At 44.0% G+C, this 20051-nt stretch overlaps 2 protein-coding genes across 7 annotated transcripts; both read right to left on the reverse strand.

Annotated features, from left to right (window-relative positions):
* Positions 1–311: 311 nt before the first annotated feature.
* On the reverse strand, positions 312–10589 carry mfsd6a (major facilitator superfamily domain containing 6a). 6 transcript variants are annotated; one of them, XM_010891044.4, is made up of 12 exons: positions 10281–10589; positions 8497–9809; positions 8301–8371; positions 7903–7957; positions 7432–7766; positions 6688–6785; positions 5341–5502; positions 5056–5154; positions 4780–4865; positions 4453–4653; positions 4239–4242; positions 312–594 (listed from the first exon to the last, which is right to left on the reverse strand). In XM_010891044.4, the coding sequence occupies exons 2-12, from the start codon at positions 9805–9807 to the stop codon at positions 533–535; spliced, it is 2484 nt and encodes an 827-aa protein (XP_010889346.2). In that variant the 5' UTR covers positions 9808–9809; positions 10281–10589; the 3' UTR covers positions 312–532. The 6 variants fall into 6 exon arrangements, with proteins under 6 accessions (XP_010889346.2, XP_010889343.2, XP_019898116.2 ...); XM_010891045.4 differs by lacking the exon at positions 312–594 and adding an exon at positions 3236–3351 and having other exon boundaries at positions 10281–10588; XM_010891041.4 differs by lacking the exons at positions 312–594; positions 4239–4242 and adding an exon at positions 2785–3366 and having other exon boundaries at positions 10281–10588.
* A 323-nt stretch (positions 10590–10912) lies between these two features.
* On the reverse strand, positions 10913–17077 carry LOC105022532 (carboxypeptidase N subunit 2). Its single transcript, XM_034289807.1, is given in 5 exon segments — positions 10913–11108; positions 11110–11640; positions 12097–12256; positions 16392–16736; positions 16954–17077. Coding segments are annotated over 4 exon segments (1122 nt in total). The 5' UTR covers positions 16721–16736; positions 16954–17077; the 3' UTR covers positions 10913–11006.
* Between the last annotated feature and the right edge of the window lie 2974 nt (positions 17078–20051).

A 20051-nucleotide genomic window follows, 5' to 3' on the forward strand; every position in this document is an offset into this window, starting at 1 on the left:
GAAGTGTGTGTGTGGGCGTTTTTGCGTGGGTGGGAGATGTCTGAAACAAAGCGATAGGCAACGCTACCGCACAGCTATCATGTAGAGGACGCAGATAGCGTTTACACGGTCACCTCAGGGCCATCTTTAGATCCATGTCGCGTTAGATCTAGGCCTAGTTATGGGTTCAGAAACGGAGCAGCTGAAAAGTACAGTGACATCTATCAATACCGCATTCATTACAATACTAGATGAATCGAGTCGGACGTCAATGACTTGCATGGCAAACACAGAGGGTGGCTGGAATTGAAGTGCCTGCCCACATTCATCGTCCGTGGGGGGGGCTTCTCTGTGTCATAATGAAAGGTGATTGCATATCTGAGCTCATGGGCTCCACCCATGTGGGTGGGCCTACGACCATGCGGGTTCCAGAGACCCCCTCAAAGCCCACCACCTAGTACCGCTAATGCGTGTCATACTACCCCCGGTGTACTGAGGCATTTCCCCAATCACTACTGGCGCACAGTGCCCCAACAAAGGATACAGCTACACTTCATAGGGTCTGTGGCCATGTTCCCCGCTGTGTGGCCAGCTCTGGTGCTCTTAGCGCCGAATCTGCAAACACACGGGGGAATTTATTTTTGCCACTGATAGACACAAAAACTGTCCATAATGTTAAAGTGAGAAGTACACAGTTCCTTGATACGCTGTAGGTCTAATTCATATGCACTCCCAAATAATACCCAGTTCCCTCGATTAAATAAGTGGTGACACAACAAAAACAACCACAGCAGTATACCTAACGTAGATTTATTTGAAGCGAAAGCATCGTATTTTTTTGCATGATTATTGCCGTTAAGTTTTTGATCTCAACCCAAAAGGCATGAAGAGCAACAACAGACGCTCGGGATTAGAATCACCCCCACTCACACGCCCACCCGCCCCACAGAAGCCCTGACTCAATCACAAAACCCCAGTAACTTAGTTTGCGCGTATTCGAAGCGACGGGGCTGTTTCTCTCCCTTTGCTGTGCTATGGCGAGATAAAGATGCTGTTATCTTGATTTGATCACGAAGTTGTTTCCAGATTGTTCTTCCACAGCAAGAAATGCCTACAACAACGTCCATTAATAACAAACTAGATAAAATATCCACTAATTACGATCTACATAAATGGCCCAATAATTACAACCAACACAAAATATATGACAACAATCTGACATTTCCTACTGCTGAATGACGCTAGATAATATCCCTGTCGCATGAACGTGCTTCATATTTAAACACAGCCGATGTAGACCTCCGAATCGTTAATTGAGGGTGAGGAGTAGTTCTCTTCCACTTAGCCCTGGATCCTGGGGATCCTATGAGTCTGCTGCCCAGCTGGATATCGGTGGGAGTAACCATGGCTTGGAGCTTTCCTGCGCTGTCTCCTGCAAGCTTAGGCTACGGTGGGCTGTAGTGAGACGGCCCACGGCGAGGCCGGGCATGAGGGCTTCATGTATGCTTGTATTGATGGCGGAGGAGACAAAGCCTCTCAGTGTCTTTAACACATGGGACCTTTTCCTCGGTCTGTTGGACGTCGTGGGTCACCTACAGCATTGCCAAACGTTTCGCGATGGAAAACAATTTGTGTTCCCGTTTAATGTCGAGGTGTTAGGCCTTTCCTTATTTCTAAGGCGCAATACTTCTTTCACTCGTTTCACAAATGCAGGTATGTTTTTCAGTGTTTCCCAACCACTGAACATGCCTGGCTATGGACCATCGTTTGCAGAAACATAATTCAGTTACATTGAAAATCAATGAGCCATTACTATAGTCTAGTACTGTAGCTATTTTTGTCCAAAAGTCATAGGTGTACAGTAGGCCTACATACATTATACCATTACCATAACATACAGTACAGTGCGTCAATATTTCGATTATATATCCCTGCAGGACAATCCTTGTATTCCTCAACTGTTAAACCACTGTGCCATTAGGCCCCATTGAACATGGCAGCTGTCTGGTCCTATCATGTCCTAGCATGTTGGGAGCGTGTACACCACCGCCATGAAAAGGGCCAGTCCGTGACTGAACACTTTAAGCAAAGCTATACATACCCACAAGGCATTGCAGTTAAATTGTTTTGCGAGTTAATGTGTAAGACATAAAGCTGTTCCATTATCTATGGTGTAAGAGCCCGAAAATGTAAGGCTGTTAAGGAACATGGGGATTTTAAATGACATGTATTTTGTGCACTTTCAGCTGAATTGAATGGTGAATTTAATCTGATAAGTGCCATTCTAAAGTTCACAAATGAAATTAATTCCCAGATAGACAACTTGTCTGTATTGCTTCATTAAACACTTCTTGTTATGTCTCTTTAGAAACTAAAAGTACTAAAAGCTCTGGATAAGCGTCAGATTTATCACCGAAATTTAAAATGTTGAAATGAACGACAATGTCTGTGGTTAAAACGATGACAACTGGCAAAAACAATAAGATCAATTCCAATAAGGGTATTTAATGCTTTTCAACTTCTATATTAATATTACATGATATGTCTGCGGAGCTGCAGATGGCATCGTGGTCTAGTTTCTGAGGAGAACACGGTAACTGTCCTCCCACACAATTCCATCAGCAGTAACAAGCACACCCTAACCTCAATAACCTCCTTCACACACGCACATGCACGCACGCACCTACTGTTAGTAATTATTAATGGTACACTACTGCCACCAAGTGACTACAGGTGGGATTAAAAAAAAAGAAAACCCGATTGTCCACAAAACCTGATGGCGGTAGACACCAGGAAAGCAGTAAGAATGGTTCTCCGAATAGCTGTTTATTGTATGTACACATCAATTCATCCCAGGAGTCAAAATAATAACATGATTGTCAGAAGCTTGTGCTGGAAGACAGATGAAATAAATACATTCTAGAAGGCAACAATCCCATTTAATCCTTCCTAGGTAAAATTATATTTACACAATGTCAAGTGACACACACAAACGGAAAGCATTAGCTCTTCTCAACAGCACAGAAAGTCCCAATGCTCTCTGCGCATTTCCTGGTTACATGTAAAAGGAGTTAAGGTAAACACCCATATATAAACAGCTGTCTTTAAACTCATGTCTCTAATCTACTGCCTGAAAGGATTTGTACTGGACTGCTGATGTGGAACCTCAAAGTTAGCAGGAGAAACAGCAGGATGCTCCACCGAGTTACCCTGGTCTGAGAGTGGAGGGGGTCGAGAGTCTGGGCGCTCTGAGGGTGGGGCCTTGCCGGGCATGCTGGGGGATCTGTTCTGACGGTGTGCAGACTCCTGTTGATCTGTGCTGTGCTCAGCCTCCACAGCCTGGTATTCACAAGACATTGGCTCATTTTGCTCCTGGCAACAGACAAGGTAATGATGTTACTGGCTGACCCAAAATGAACGAGACGTTTGAAACACACTAATGAGCAATTCCCATGGTCCAGCTGAGATACATCAAGTCGTGTGACTCAATAAGAGCTAATCAGTAAAGCTAGCTCCCCATTGGGACAACACATTTTTCATAAGAAATGTGGGTCTGGCTGTGTGTGTGTAGTTTCAAATCAAACAGGTCAAGAAATATTAACGTCTGGCCGTTATGGTGCCACCGTGTGGTAAATACAAACGTCCCTGAAAGGACAGTCTTCACTGCCACATTGTTCAAATCCAAACATCTATGGCTGATTTGTATGCAGTAATATGCCAGTCCCTGTTAACTTGTATGTTTATTGGTAAAAAATTACCAAGGTGTTTTAGGTACTAATGTGAAAAACACTGGGTTGGGCAACCTTTGCCCCCAGAGACCACATTTAAAGATTTGTACAGATAGGTACACTTGGATATCATGAAAATGAGGGGAACAAAGAAAGGGTTTGAATTGTCATAACAGCAGACCTTAATGACACTAAGGTAAATTGTTTCCTTCTGAGAAGAAGGTCCTGTACGACCTTGCAAAAATCATTGCATTTCTATTTGCTTGTTTTACTTCTACCATCTGGTACCATTATGTAAACGCTGGATATTTATGTCAAGCCGCACCGTAAACCCAAGTTTCATTATTTTTAGGTTAATGGTGTCCAAGCTATCGCAAACGTGCGCAGAGACAGATTCCCAGTCTCCCCGGCCCATTCCATCACGGCGAACTAGAAGACCGAACACAAGGCACAATTCACCACCACACCTCACGAAGACGCCATCGAATTCACCTTTAATGCACATTAACTAAAAAGCTAACACACGCTTACCTTTCTTCAGTTCCCAAGAAGGCGTGTGTGTGGGGGGGGGGGTAGAGAAATCAGTCACATATCGTCACAGACATTCACACAAGATAAACAAAACAATCGCTGAAACGATTACGAAAAAAGAACCAAATTCAGAAAAATCGCTTAATTCTGCGAGCCCGACCACAAGAGCTCTCACGACCCGTCTTGGCGAGACGACCGCCTGTGTGCCTCTTACTTGCAGCGGCTGTGTCTCGGAGGGTTGACTCCTCTTAGTCATGCAGTACATCTCTCTGATCTGGCAGATGGCGAAGGCGACGCTGACCCAGGGAGACCCGGAGAGCACCCAGGCCGGTCTATTGATGTCCTCCTGCTCCTCCTGGTGCTTGGTCTTCTTGGTCAGGGGTCTTGGCTCACTACGGGGCGCCATTATGTCCAGCTGGCAGTAGAAACCGGGGCGTTAGTAGTAACCGAAAGCGGCAATTCCCTCACAACAGAAAAGCAGCCTGGGGGTGGTAAAAGGCTAAAGAAGGACACAATCGTAACCACGGCGTACAGTAAATACCTGGTTATGGTTCTGCATTAGATCTATGGTGGCGATAGGAACCGGGCTGGACGGAATGGGAATGTTCTCCGCCAGCATCCTGTCCTCTGAAAAGGAGGGGAAGTGAAGGTCAGCTTTTTAATGGCGGGTTCGCGTGTCGTCGTATTACGGACGTCTTGGCAATTTCGTGGCAAGACCTCAGTGTCACAACGACGCCATTCTGTGCCAGATTGCAGACAACATTTCCTGTTCTGAGGCAGTGTTCAAAATCTGGACTGAGGTGCCCCCCCCCCTCACCCTTTTCCTCGTTCCCACCGGTCAGACACTGGATGAAGGAGAAGATGAGAAGGATGACCAGGGACACCATTCCAATCCCTCTGAAGGTTTTCGCCGCTCCTGGAAGCCAAACAGCATAAATCAAGGATGTTATGAAGCGCTGGCGTGTGGTCCGAGGACACGTCATTATTTATGACGAAGCTCACAATATTTCATGAACACTAGAATTCCCTGATTCACATTAGTCCTTAGATCATGTTAAGATGTAAAACACGGCTTGGTGGGATGTCATTAACCCAGCAGTACCAAAGTAGTTGACCAAGATGCCTCCAACCATGGCCCCACAGCCCCGACCCAGCCCAAGGTGGAGGCCCTGGAGGATTCCCTGGGCAGAGGTCCTCAGAGCGGGGGGGACGGCAGCACTCAGGTAGGAGATACAAGCTGCCCACACTGAAGCATGGGTCACACCTATAGCGCACACACACACACGCACGCGCGCACACACACACACACACACGCACGCACGCACGCACGCACGCACACAAATGCTTGAATGATGCCAAAGGTCAAACAGTGAGGCTCCACGGATGAACATGCCTGCTCAACAAAACGGAGGTCACGCTGTATTAGATTAATGTCTAACGTTGCCGAAACACACAAAAACATTATTCGAAGGAAACCCATAAGCTGTAACAGGCATATGAAATCTACATTTGACAGGAAACCCCTTGCCAGTTATGGGAGTCCTATAGATAAGGACATGTGGCGACACGCTGACTCGTGCTCATGTCTTCGGCTTCTTTCCCTGGCATCTTTTTCCTGAACCGCGAATACAATGCTCCGACAGACATCCGGATGATGGGGTCACGTGACGGTGGTGTCAACTTACTTTGCCTCGTGGGCTGCTGTAAACTGCACATCAGTGCGACGCGGCGCTCAGCACTTGGCAAGATGCTAGTGTTGCAACCAGTTCAAACAAGGCAGATCTTTTTTTTCCCCAGCTATTACTAGAAATATTACCGTTTACGGGGTAGGCCTTTAGGCCATTCTTTACAGCCAGTAACCAGAGCAGAGCGCAGTAGCTCAAGTCTTAGCAAGAAACATGTTTACATTGACATTATTTCACCCTCCTTTCTCCTGGAGGTTTTTGTGTACAGAAGGCGTCCGAAAGACGGAGTAGAGCAATGTTATTAACTCTTTTCTGGTGTTTGCCAGGAGCCGTTCATCATGTTCTTGAATAATCCATCTTGTGCACAGGAAGCCAAAGAGATCACATACAAAGTGACTGTCAGACATTATTACCAGGATATCCTTATTAACCATTACCAGGAAATCAACCATTAATAAGGACTGATCTTCTGTAATACTGACGAACACAGAGAACCACTTTTCAAATTCACACATCTTTGAAATAGGAAAATATAAGCATTCACCACTACATAGAAAATCGACATTTACAATACTTTAAATGACATTAACCTGCTCTTTATCATTCGACGCAGAAAAGCCTGTCTGACAGGGCGGCAGTTGCTTGAAATCACAGTCCTCTATGAGGCTTGATAACGTGTCCGCTTAAGGCCCAGTGGGACTTGGTATTTTCCTCATCTGACGTCATCAGGAAGAAAGATGCCTGCCTGTAAAGCTCTCGCTCACCTTGTAAGACTTCCATGGGCAGAACTATCCACGCGTTCTCCAGGTAGGAAATGTAAAGGTAGCGCGCTGTGTTACACGCCAAGCCAATGTAAAGAACCCTGAGACGGGAAACGGGAGAACGGGAGTTAGGGAAGACTTAGAGTTTCGTCAGTAGCTAAAACAACAAAGAGTCAAAGCAAAAGGCATCGTATAATATTGTATATATTGTGTAATATAGTATTGCACGCAAGATGTGCATAGGCTGGTCACCGGTTACATCATTTTTGTTGTTGTTATTGTTTTGATGGCTCAATCACTCATCCAAGATCTAAAGAGATTTCTTCTGAGGCGCTGTTCGAAGAACCCGTTGCATACAATGACCCGTTGAGGTACGTTCGAAGAACCTTGGGTCACGCAAACCGGCCGAGTGTTGGGCCTCTCTACTTAAACATAACACCGCACTATGAAATGTCCCCGCTCTGTGCAAGTTCTGTCAGTGTGACGGCGACCCTTCAAGCAAGAGGCTTAACAGACAACACGCTAATCCGTTGGGGTCATGGGGGAACAGCAAACGAGAAACATTCAGGCTCAGAAACCTATTGGTTTTTTGACCAACCAACTATTTGGTGGAGACACAGATGGTATATATTCATAAGCAACATGATTGAAATGCGTGGTATGCAGGAGGTAGCGGTATCACATCCATCACCGCATCCTTACCAACAATGTGGTGCTTGGCAACAATCTCACCCCCATCATCCTCACCTAATGTGTCCCACCAGTTCTATGAACTTATGACTGGTGAAGTAGGCGGTCAGCTCTGACACGTGACTCAGCACCGAACAGACCCCGAACAGAGTGGTGCTCCCGTGCAGGTCCTCCAGGTGCCAGTAGAGAAACGTGAAGACGAAGCCGTATCCGAAGCCCATGAACCAGGCCACGAAGAGCACCGTGCTGTACTGAACGCTGCAGAGCATCCTGAGGAGGTCACTGTAATAGAAAGGCTGTTCGGCGGCGACTGACTCCGGGGTGACGGGGGTCGGACCCGACGCCGACGTGGAACTCCCGCTGCCCTCCGGAGAGGCCACGTTCCTGTCAACCTGGGCGGGGAAAAACAGACGGGAAAACCCGAAAGACGTCCTCAAAGAAGTCAACGAAAAGGAGGTATCTGATTGTCATACGTTGATGAGATACTACGTCGGCTGTGAATTGTTTGGTTTTTGGCGATGAACGTACCTGCGGGATCTCCACCTCCCGAGGTCTCCGAGACACCGCCTGCTGGTAGTCCCCGCTGCCAAAATTACACCTCATTCATGATCCGTCACTCAGTTTACAGTCAAATTAAAGAAATCTCCAAGATGCCTTATCTCTATTATAAACTATTTTTCCAACTCAATTAGAGCAGAAAAAAGTCATGTGATGTCATACCCAGTGTACCATAACTATTTTGCCAGCGTTCAGAATTCAAACCAGTTGGTTCATAACATTTGCATGTGCGTACAGCAGGTGTATGCATTATATATAATAAACCAGAAGAAAGGCAATAAAATAGATAAAAAGTAAAAATAACAATTGATTTAAGGCAAAGCTAAAAGGCTGGGTTTTTAGAGGAGGTTTTCATCAGCCCATCTTACCAGTCAAAGTAGAACTGTGTTGCCACCACCAGGGCCAACCCCATCATGACTCCAAACACTATGAAGGCCACCTGAAGTAATCAAAGAGTGAACGAATAAATGAACAACATCTTGTCTCTCGTGGATCAAATAACGCCGCACTTATCGACCCCGTAACTCACGCCAAAAGCCCAGGGCGGTTAATAACACACAGCACCTGGTAGTTCTTATAGTCCGGTAGGACACAGCCGATCGCGCCGTCGATGAACAGCACCATGTGGGTGTGGTCTATCCAGATGCCCACTAGTAACATGGCCACGCCCCAGCCCAGGGACCCCCACATCCTCTGCAGGCCGTAGCGATCCCGGTGGGCGCCGAGGTACTGCAACGTCACCGTGTCCACGATGGTGATTGCCGGCGCGCTGAAAAACTCGCCGACGATGACGACCAAGAGGATCAGGAGGAAAATGGTCTCCACTTGGTCCTGGTTGTATTCGATGACGTAGTTCTTGACTCGGGTGGGGGCGGGGGTCCACGGAGACACTGTCGTAGCGTTCGGGCGGTCATGGGTGGTGTTGCCCTGCTCTTGGGGCACCATCGTGGCGTTGGCGGCAGGGGAACGGGTGGGGGCGGGGACAGGGTTGTGTGACGTGGTTGTAGAATTCGGGACGACCTGGGTGTCGTTGCCCCCATTAAGCACGGCCCCGGGCTGGAGACGGGCAGGGGCGAGAGCTGTGGTTGTCACTGCTGCGGTCGTGCCGTACTGTGGCTCAGGCCCCGCTGTGGGCAGGGTGCCGTTGCCGTCAGCACCTCTCCTGTGCCTGCCCGCAGCCCCGTAGCCCGATCCAGGGCCCAAAACCAACGGGACGCTGGGAAAGGGACTTCCAAACAAATCCCGACGAGTTCTCCTCGTGCGATTGGTCGAAACGTCCGGTAACGTGATGTTCATCGGGGTCGTGGTGGTCGAGGGCAGGGTCGGCGGCGCCACCGAGGTGACCCCCGCCTTCTCCTTACAGACCATGGCAGCCGGTTTGACAAAGCCAATCCCGCAGTTGAACACTAACCAGCACAGCACAGAAAACAACAACAGCGGCTTCCCTTTCTTAAAGCGGTCCGCCACAACCCCCCAGAACGGAGCACTGCAGAACTCGATGAAATATCTAATCCCGACTAGCAGTCCACTGCGGCTGGGCGACATCCCTAGCTGCTTGTAGTAGACCGCTAGAAGTGGGTGCAGAGAACCGTAGGCTGCATAGAAGAAGAAGTAGAAGACCTTGGAGATGAGGAGCTGGCTGTTGACTTGGAGGCACATTCTCTGACAGCAGCCCAGGCCTTCGAGCGGTGAAGGCAGGGGGGTCTCTGGAGCAGTCTGTGTGTCCGACGCTGGGGCAGACATTGTCGTGGATCCCGGATCTTGGGCGTTCTGCAACTCCAGCGAAAGAGTTTTGAAGGGTTCCTCCAAGACATACTTACTCTTCTGATCCTCTTCATCGTCAGATATGATAGGCACTTTGTCATCAGCAGCCATCTCTAGAAGACAGGAAGTCAGACGAATGTACTGTTCAAGTAAACAGACATGTTTATTTACTGTAAACTTACTATGTAGTTACTTTGTATAGAATCGGTTACAACAGCGATTAGGTTAATCACACTTTAAACAGCGTGTATGATTAGAATTTTTTTTCCGATTATTAGAATATAATCAAATATTCTGTGTTGCTCGTGAGACTAGCTCATCCGAATAAAAACAGGTGAAACCGCACAGTAGGCTTCAGCGTTCAATACGGAAGTAGGAAGAATTTTTTTTCAAATAAAAAAACATTTAAAAATAAATGTAGGTCACAAAATAACATCTGTTAGTATTAGAAATGCAAAACAGTAAAATTAAGGAATAATATTGTGCATTCCTACATTTTTTTTACAAAAAACTGTCCTAGGTTAATTTGCGCCGTTTTTCTTTAAACGAAAGAATATACTAATCCATGTGCCTCACCAGCTTACCTGCAAAATTCACCAGTCCGTTTTCCAATTTTTTCAACAGTGATGACTACGCAGGTTCGGCAGCGGCAGTTGCGTATCCAGACCCAAATCGAACGCTTCCTGCATTGCCTACAACAGACGCCTATTTCATCGTTTTCGCATTATAGGACCACAGGAGCTATGTCAGACTGAATATCCTTAAAGGCTCATGCAAATATTCGTAGACCCATAATATTCTCTCTTTAGATCAGGGCAGGGCATTTCGCTTGATAGTGGATGGGAACTCCAAACTCGACACCACCGCACCTGTACATGAACAGAGGATGGGCCTGGCGTGACGTCTCCTCTGTCTGTTAAAGGGACACCAACCTCCCAAATAATGACCCTTCAACATTCGAAAATGATGAGATGATATTTAAATTGAAGGTTAAAGAAAAGAGGTGCATTTCAATTTTTATTGCTTTAGGCTACAACATAAGATATATACTTTTCTACCTCCTAACTAAAAAGACTTAAGCCACCACATGTGCATTTTCATTTATTTAATAGTTTCATGACTAGTATTGGTCATATTTTTTGTTATATATCACTGTGTCATTGAACACTTCAAACAATATATTAAAATATATCAAAAGTGTGTATATTGAGTAATTTATTAATACATTTATGTCAATACATGGTGAAATAGTTATAGCCTAGTACTAAATGCCCTTTGAAATGTGTCCCAGAGAGATGTCCCAGAGAGATTTAGAGGGATAAGTGTATCAAAAAGATTGTGTTGCCATGAAGAAACACATCCCTACTGATCAGAGTCTTCAGACATGTTGCTCTGCTCCGTCCAGTGTTTTCTGCTGTTCTTCTTCCGCTTCTTCCTTTTCCTCTCTGCCATGACGATGGCTGCCAAGACCGTTATCACCACAGTGATGGTAATAACCAGCACGGTAACTGTCTCTGCGATACACAGCTGTGTGTCCACATCCATCAGCCTGCAGTTCTCCAGCTCTGCCGGGGCATTACAGCTGAGATTATAGTAATCGTCCAGAAAGAGCCTGTGAACACTCCGCAGTTTATGGAAAACTCTTTGCAGGTCGCAGTCGCAGTTCCAAGGGTTCCCTTCCAGGAGTATGTGGGTGCTGTAAGTGTGTATGCTTAGGAATGTCTTGAAATAGATCGTTCTCATCCGATTCTGGGCCAGGTTGAGCAGGGCTAGGGAGGTGAGGGGGGTGAAGACTCCCATTTCCGTCTTGCTGATCTGGTTCCCTCGCAGGTTGAGGACCTCCAGCGACCGAAGCATGGAGAACACACCGTTATTAAGGGAGACGAGGCGGTTGTCCCCCAGGTGCAGCTGGCGCAAGGTGCTCATGAAACCAAACGCCCTTATCTGGTTGGGAAAAAGAAAAGGACGGAACAGAGTATAACCGTATGAGCCTGGTGGTTTGAATGTTGATTGGATGATAGCTGTGTTAAATAAGAACTTATAACAGGAGCATGACATCACATCAACTTTTACGGCTCAAATTGCATTGGTTAGCAATGTGATGTATTGTCGACACCACGGCTAAGAGCTTTGACCCGACACACAACGACATGTGTGTCCTGCCCAAGAACTGATCTTATTAGCGGTATATTGGCCAAATCCCACAACCCCTTGTGACTTATTGCTTACATATTACACCATAAAATAGAGTAAAATACATTAGATGACATAACATGAGAATGGAATATAACACATTGAAATAAAATATATTCTCCTGTATCGCACATTGTTCCATAACAATACATTTATATCAAAACAAAAAAATATATATCACGGTTAGGAAAATAATACAAATCACACCTGGATGGTATGGATGGCATTGCCAGTCAGGTTGAGCCTCTCCAGACTGTCTAGACGCATAAAACTCCGGCTGTCCAGGGTGTGTAGGAGGTTGTGGCTTAGCTGTAGATCCTTCAGAGCGCTCAGGCCCAGGGTGAAGCCCTCTCTCAGAGACAAGAGCCTGGGGCAGGATTGTCAATAAATCAGTTCATCTACTTCTGTGCAAAAAGGGCTGAGGCCAGTCTAGATTTTCATGGCTATTGATTGGGGCAGTACGTTTATATTCACTCATGAATTAATTAGCCTTGAGAATAAATACAAATAACACAATAAAAAGTAACTAAAATGTCTTGTATCATCCAAAAGGTAATTGACGTTGTCAGCTAGCTACAGAAAATGTCATAAAGAAGTGTGTAGAAACTGAATTAAACAGAACAGAAGACAGAGGACCCCAAACAGAACAGAAGACAGAGGACCCCAAACAGAACAGAAGACAGAGGACCCCAAACAGAACAGAAGAAAGAGGACCCCAAACAGAACAGACATTACAGAGGACCCCAAACAGAACAGACATTACAGAGGACCCCAAACAGAACAGACATTACAGAGCACCCCAAACAGAACAGACATTACAGAGGACCCCAAACAGGACAAACGACCCCAAACCAGACAGACGACAGAGAACCCCAAACAGAACAGAGAACCCCAAAAGTGTCTGCATCTGATGAACAGTAATTAAATGTCACTTCCTTGAAGGGTAAAAGGAAATTCAATGAGGTGCTTGTGTCATCTGGCACTTAAGTAAACGTCTTGACCGCGAGAAGAGGTCTTCCAAAAAACGGATTACTGATTGGTAAAAACGTTATGGTAAGACTTTATTTGAAGGGTTGTGCATAAGCGTGACATTACATTTTCATGAAATTGTCATAGCCATGACATGACACATGTAAGAATCATTATGAACGTTTATGAATGTTGTCATTAGGTGTCATTCGGTTGATTACGTCATTTTTTATGCAAGGTTGACATTGTTTGGGATGTCTTTGTTATGACAACTTGACATTAACTGAGTCAACACAACCTGTCAATGTTTTGTTATGACAACTTGACATGAACTAAGACAAAATAGCCTGTCAATATCTTTGTTATGACAACTTGACATTAGCCACGACAACATTAGATTAGATTCAACTTTATTGTAATTGAACAAGTACAGTACAATGAAATTGAAGGAGTTTGTTGCATGTGCAACTGAAATGCCGTGTTTGCAGCAATGAGGTTCCAGAGGTAGACATGTACCTATAACTGAAAACTTCAGACTTGGCAAGGCAGTGTCAGAGTCCAGCAGTACAAAGGGTGGATATGGTTAGTGATGGGTCACGGAATTCAGCAGGGGTTACAGCAGATGGAAAGAAAGTGTTCCTGAGCCTGCTGGTTTGGGAACGAAGAGACCTGTACCACCTGCCTAATGGTAAGATGGCAGTTTATGGCATGGATGTGAAGAGTCCCTGATGATGCCACACACCCTGTGCAGACACCGCTTGTGCTGGAGGTCTCTGATGGCCGGGAGCTGGATACCTGTGATGTGCTGGGAGGTTTCCACCACCCGTCGCAGTGCCAAACCATGCTTGGCAGAGTTAGTCAGAAACATTACCTGTCATAAACATGTCACAGCAGTCCTGATTATGAAATTTGAAGAAACTATTTAGCTTTATGTGTTAGCATTAAATACAACTGTCATATGTGGTTGGTTTTGACATTGGTTGTCATGAGACCATTATAATTGTGTCATAAATATTTTTCTTGACCTCAAGTAAAGTGGCACAATTTGGACTTGTCATAAAGATGTCATGACGCATTATAACACTGTCAAATACATTTATAAGTGTCATGAATATTTTTCTTGACCACAAGTACAGTGGTACAATTTGGACATAAATATGTTATTAACTTTGTAAAACACTTTCAAAAAGATGTAATTAAGTCTGTCAAATGCTTTTAAATACCTTAACAAAAGCAATACATTTCCTTTATTGTTTTTGCACAACAAATGTTTCCAAAAAAATAAAAAACACTTTCCGATAAGGGAACATGAAAAACCATCAACAAATGCAGTAGTTACCTTGAACGAACATTGATGAACAATGACGAACAAGACATGAACAAACGGTTAACAATGATAACCCTTACTTTATTAATGGTTTACAAACGCATTAATAAACAGAGTGTAGTGTAATTTGTTCATGTTGACACAGGACATAAACTCATGTCGTTTTTTGCAAGAACAGTTAGTGTAATTGTTTAAGGTTGATACAGAACATCCATTCATATACAGTACCTAGTTATTTGCATGAACAATAGCCTAAGTAACTATTCATAACATAATCACATTGAAAACATTATTTATAAAGTAGTCTAGATAGTGATAGTTTAACAAATTACCTTCATGTTAACACAAATAGAACATGGCCGAGCAAGTTCTACCCGGAACTGACAGCTAACTGGAGCCAGGTAATAACCAACCGAAGCAGCTAACAACAAGGAACAAGGATCTAGATAATCGCTAACGCTTACAGTGCAACGATTGCAAAGTTCCTAAACAATACAGTTACAAGATAAAATTATATTAATCCTAGGGATATTGTCAGGAGTGTTGTTTTCGAAAAAAAAAAAAACCAATTCAGTACAGTACAGTACAGTAGAGTAACAAATTAGTTTTTTCGGAAGGAATGCACCACCGTCATGGCATTTTACGAAGACATGGGTCTCTGTCATAGTTATACAATTACCACTCTTTTTCAACACTTTACATTCACTTTAACAGGCAAGTTATCAAACTGTACCGAACGGTCCAGTGTACCTTTGTACTTAATGACCAGGAAAACAGGATAAATGATAAGATGGCTTTTCGAAAAGGATCCTTGAATAGTTAGGAGAAGGCGCAGGTGTTATGATCGTTCCAACGCAACACGACCACGTATAGGCCAACCGTAGTGTCCTTCAAAATTCTATATCAACCCCAAATGCGACCATACATTTTGTATGTGTCACACCTATTAGAAGACACAAGTAGCCAGTCTACCTTTTAATAATGGTTACCGCACTGTAATCATATTAACAAATTGGATTATGTTTATTATCTCTTGAATAATGTATATTACTTAGCCTATTGTTCATGCAAACCACTAGTTACATGAATGGATGTCCTGTATCAACATTAACAACATTACAGTATAAACTATGTTCCTGCCAAAAATACTGATATTAACTTTTGCATCATGGAAAAGTCTGCCCAAGACACCACTATAATGGCGTATGGCTAACCAGTGGTGCCACTATCATTCTGAGGTGAATCTTCAGTGAATTAGGAGTGCGATAACCTTTATGACTCCATATTTCCAATTTGTATTTCTGCCATGCATGCTCAATGTGCTGAGTATGAGCACCAGTCTCAGGATCAGCAAAGTTCCTTTTATGGCAGACAGAATACTGGCTAAATAGTTTGTTCAAGTTTGATAATTAGGCCCATGTTTATGACAGGTTATGTTGTCTTGGTTACTGTCATGTTGTCATAAAAAAAGACACTGACAGGATATTTTGTCTCAGTTAATGTCAAGTTGTCGTAACAAAGACATTGGCAGGTTATGTTGTCTCAGTTAATGTCAAGTTGTCAAAACAAATACATCCTAAACAATGTCAACCTTGCATTAAACATGACATAATCAACCGAATGACACCTAACGACAACATTCATAAACGTTCAAAATTATTCCTTCATGTGTCATGTCGTGGTTATGACAGTATCATGACAGTGTCATGTCACTCTTATTCACACCCCTTCAAATAAAGTGCTACCAACGTTATCAGTCAGTCCTATTAGGACCCCAAACACAAAGACGATTTAGAGCAGAGTTTTGCAAATGGAACGCTCACAGTATTAGATCAGCCACCTCGGGGCCCTGACCTCTACATAATTCAGGCTGTGTGGGATCACTTGGACTGACAAAAGAATGAAAAGCTGCCAAAGTAAAAAAAAAGGAGCATTATTCTGCAGGAAGCTTGAAAGAATTTACCACAGGAGTACTACCAAAGTGAATTGCTTCTATTTTGCATTCCAGGAGAATGGACTTATTTGAAAAACACAGTATGTTTTTGTTACCTGTAATTGTATGGATACTTCTTAGCGTGTACTTGTACGAATCTACGAATGCATCCCTCACCTATCCATTCATCAAATGTTTCTGATAAAGCCCCTTTTACACTGCCACCAAGTACTTCACTGTAACCAAAACAAAGGAATAACATCTTCCCACTACCTGTTCCTGCTCAGGTCCAGTTTCTGAAGGACCTCCAACTGAGTGAAGGCCCCATCCGCCACATCGCTGATATTGTTGTTGTTTAAAAGCAGAGCTCGCAGTTTGCGTTCCATCTGGAATGAGCTACGCGGTAGGAAGCTCAAAAGGTTCGTGGATAGGTCCAGGTGTTCCGTGTAAGGGGGGACGTGAGTGGGCAGTTGGGTAAGGAAAGCATTAGCGCAAGTGGTGAGTTTCAGTGCCTCGTGACAGTTGCAGCCTTTCTCACACGATGCGCTGCTGGATGTGGAGAAAACCTCCATGAACAGAAGGAGAAGAAAGAAGTATTGCATTTTAGTTCTCCTAGACCTGCAAATAAACAGAAAGACAGCATTTTATAACACAACATAATGCTACTTTACACTAGTAACAACATAAAAAAAAGGTATTTACTTTTGGAACAAATAAAAAAACTGTTTATACAAGTATGTTTGACCCAGTGCTTCCATTAGTTTAATCTCTGACAAAGCATGGAGAGTATGGCAGGTAGGCCATGATATACCAAGGTTTTAGATTAATGCCTTACCGAAGAAGGTGCAACAGGTCTGTTGTTGTTTTCACCCCGCGGTTGCTCTTCCAACGAACCGTCTGAAGCAGGTGGAAAACGCAGCGATGGGACCAGATGGCCCTCGGAAAGGCAGATGAGCTGGGGGGACGCCCTTATTGTCCAGGGCTGTTGCCGTTGACAGGAGCGTGAGGGAGGGAGAGAAAGAGAGGGAGAGACAGAGGGAGGGAGAGACAAATAGAGAGAGGGAGCTAGCACGGGAGAGCTTGTCAATAATTCACATCTCAAGGAGGAGGGGGGTGTGGAGAAGAGAGGGGTTTCAAAGAGATTGCTTCTAAACTGGGACAATAATCAGTGGATGCTTCCTGACTCAGACAATACTCTGTGATGATAGTGTGTCGCTCCGGCATAGGTGATGAGGAGGAACTGCAGGAGCGTCGGGAGCAGTTTGTGTACTCCACAATCAGACAAATCAAAGATTGATGTCAGTAAGAAAAGATTACCTTAAAAAAAAAGAAACAGCTTCTCAGCTGATCTTAGGCACAAGCCTTTTTCCTGATCACCATGTCCACGCCATGCAAGGATTGAAATGTCACGACAGACGTGGGATTTGTGTGGTTTATTTGTTCTCCCCTACCAGCCTGATGGATGTCCCGTGTAATTCGAATCGATAAGAGTAATATGGCTGTTGCTGGTTAATTCTTGTGTGGATCACAGAGACAAAAAGGCGTTCACTCGCTGCACTCAAGTGGCTCTGGACAACAATGTCTGCTCAGTGGTACACACAACCTGGGAATGACTAGTCTAGATCAGGTGGCAGCTATGAAAGAGAAGGTCGACAGAGTTGCTAATGGGGTTCGAGTTTCATTAGTCTGTCTTCCAACATGTCCCGACCTGGATAATTATGTCTTTGAGTGGAAACAGCACAACTCACCTTTGCTCTGCTGAGCCAGACACTGTAGATTGACACGGTCTTACTGGACTGATTATAAATGTGCTTTTATGTTATTAATGCCTGTGTGTGCTTTTGGTATGCATACTTGGATAGACATTTTAGTATCAATCTCACAGAATTATATCACTCCAATGTCCATCCGCAAATCTTTTCCTCTGTAGATTTTGTCAGTGTGCATCAACAAGATGTTGGAAGGATTTTAACAAAAAAAGCCCAAAAGACAAACACATAACAATAAGTATGTGAGGAAAAACACACAGGTGGTAACTTCCTTTGGGAGGACAGTCTCAAAAGAAGACTTTTTAGCAAATGGAATGGTTTCAAACTCATTACATTTTTCCAAGAGACCTTTGAATTCACTTGATTCTAGACAATATTGTATGTGCTTCACACGCTTCCTGGGGAAAAACATCAACAAATGTATAGTCAGTGTAAAGTGAAATAACATATGCATACCTTTTCCTTTTTGTCCTTTGTAACATTTAATATCCAGGGATGTCCTGGGGTTTGTCTGTAGAGAGCAAAGGACCTCAGTATGTATGAAGAGAGCAAAGGACCTCACAGTAAAGTCGGCAATAGTGAGGAACTGGTGCTCATTTGCAATGAGTCAAAGTCTTCCCTTATCTGTGTCCCATGGATCTATTCTGCTGGAGCTACACAAGAAAATCTCAAAGGGGCACGAGTCAGTGTGAATATCCAATACCACGACAAGCAGCCATCAGCATCAGAACATTTCTGAATTTGCTGTAAGAGGACCACCGTTAACCCTGAGCTAGGCAAAACTGTGATGGTGATGTCACCATGCTGTTCAATGCTTTTGATATGGAGACAACATCGTCACCTTCCCTTGGCAGCATGTGTCACAACCATAAGCCGTTTGTAACCTTAGAAGATGAAAGTCAATTCACTACTAAATATAACCATGATCAATCTCAGTAAAACACAATAAACAGGAGAACACAACCCACGGGTCAAAGGTGGAAATCTGAAAACATTCTATTTCGTGGCTTAAGAACCACATCTCAACATCCACTAACTGAGCTACGAGGACAAAGCATATTTCAGCGCTAACAAACCAACAGAGTAAGCAGGAAACATATTATATTAGTCTCAGTCCAGAATGTCATAGCTATCTGAGGATTAAAAGTAGTGGATGAGAAAAGATGAATGTGTGAAAACATTATGCATTACATGAACCCCAGAACTGCCTAAATATCTAAATAGGTGGCTCTTCCTGTTGTTGAAATGACTTGTACAATAATTATTCTGACCACCAGGGGGTATCAGTAACCTATTTTGAACAAAGCATGCTGTTACACCTTCTCTTCCTACTCTTCTCTTCCTACTTCATCAACTCTTATTTATGTCTGATTAATGATGTTGAATAAAGTGTCATATTGTGCCTGAGGTGTTTTCCATTCCCATTTTGTTCCAGCAGACTGGATGAAGGCAGTTGATTTGCAGGCTGGCAGTGTGGACTATCGCTGCAAACACATTGTTTGGGTCACATTTGATCAGCACATTCAACTGGCGTGGTGTGATGAGCTGTAGTTGTATCAGTGACCCTCAAAGATCCATTAGTCCTCCTTCACAAGCATGGATTATCCTGCCTATGAACCCAGAGAGGGGGCCTGAGAGAGAAAAAGGAGAGAAATTATGAGATAGGGAAAAGTTGAGTGAAAGGTACAGAGAGAGAGAGAGGTAAAAGGTAAAGGTCAAAGTTGAAATACTAATTACATGATTTGATAAGAATAAGGAATATGGGGTGCTCAAAGAGCGTTATGACTGAAAGGTCAAAATGTACACATACCAGGCCGCCAACAAAACACAGTTGGTCAAAGGTTAGATAATTAATTTCTGATCATGGTAGGTAAAAATTCCAAGGATCCTTTGTATACACATTTACCAGACAGACAGAATTGCATAGACAGCTTGAACAGATATGTGATATAGAGTATGGGTGGGGTCATCAGAGTTTGTGTTGAGAAAGAGCTGTGAAAACAGTCACTTGTAGCACTGTAAGCAATTGACCAGAACTGTCCAGTTTACACAGAAAACATGGAAACACGCAACAACTTCCTGATGCATTGTTGGTCCTTATTTAGCTGTAAGAACAGACTGAAAACAGTAACTTTCTGATGTGTCCTTGTGTTAATGTAGCTGT

Source organism: Esox lucius, chromosome 22 (genome assembly GCF_011004845.1).
Source record: "Esox lucius isolate fEsoLuc1 chromosome 22, fEsoLuc1.pri, whole genome shotgun sequence".
NCBI classification, from domain to species: domain Eukaryota; kingdom Metazoa; phylum Chordata; class Actinopteri; order Esociformes; family Esocidae; genus Esox; species Esox lucius.

What these genes read in the sequence shown, in the direction of transcription:
- mfsd6a (XM_010891041.4), bottom strand. Translation starts at nt 9,807, where the DNA reads ATGGCTGCTGATGACAAAGTGCCTATCATATCTGACGATGAAGAGGAT. An exon ending in GCCCATGGAAGTCTTACAAG is followed by an intron (nt 5,503 to 6,687) that starts GTGAGCGAGAGC and finishes TGTGCGCTATAG; the next exon opens with GTGTGACCCATGCTTCAGTG. An exon ending in CATCTTGGTCAACTACTTTG is followed by an intron (nt 5,155 to 5,340) that starts GTACTGCTGGGT and finishes TTTGGCTTCCAG; the next exon opens with GAGCGGCGAAAACCTTCAGA.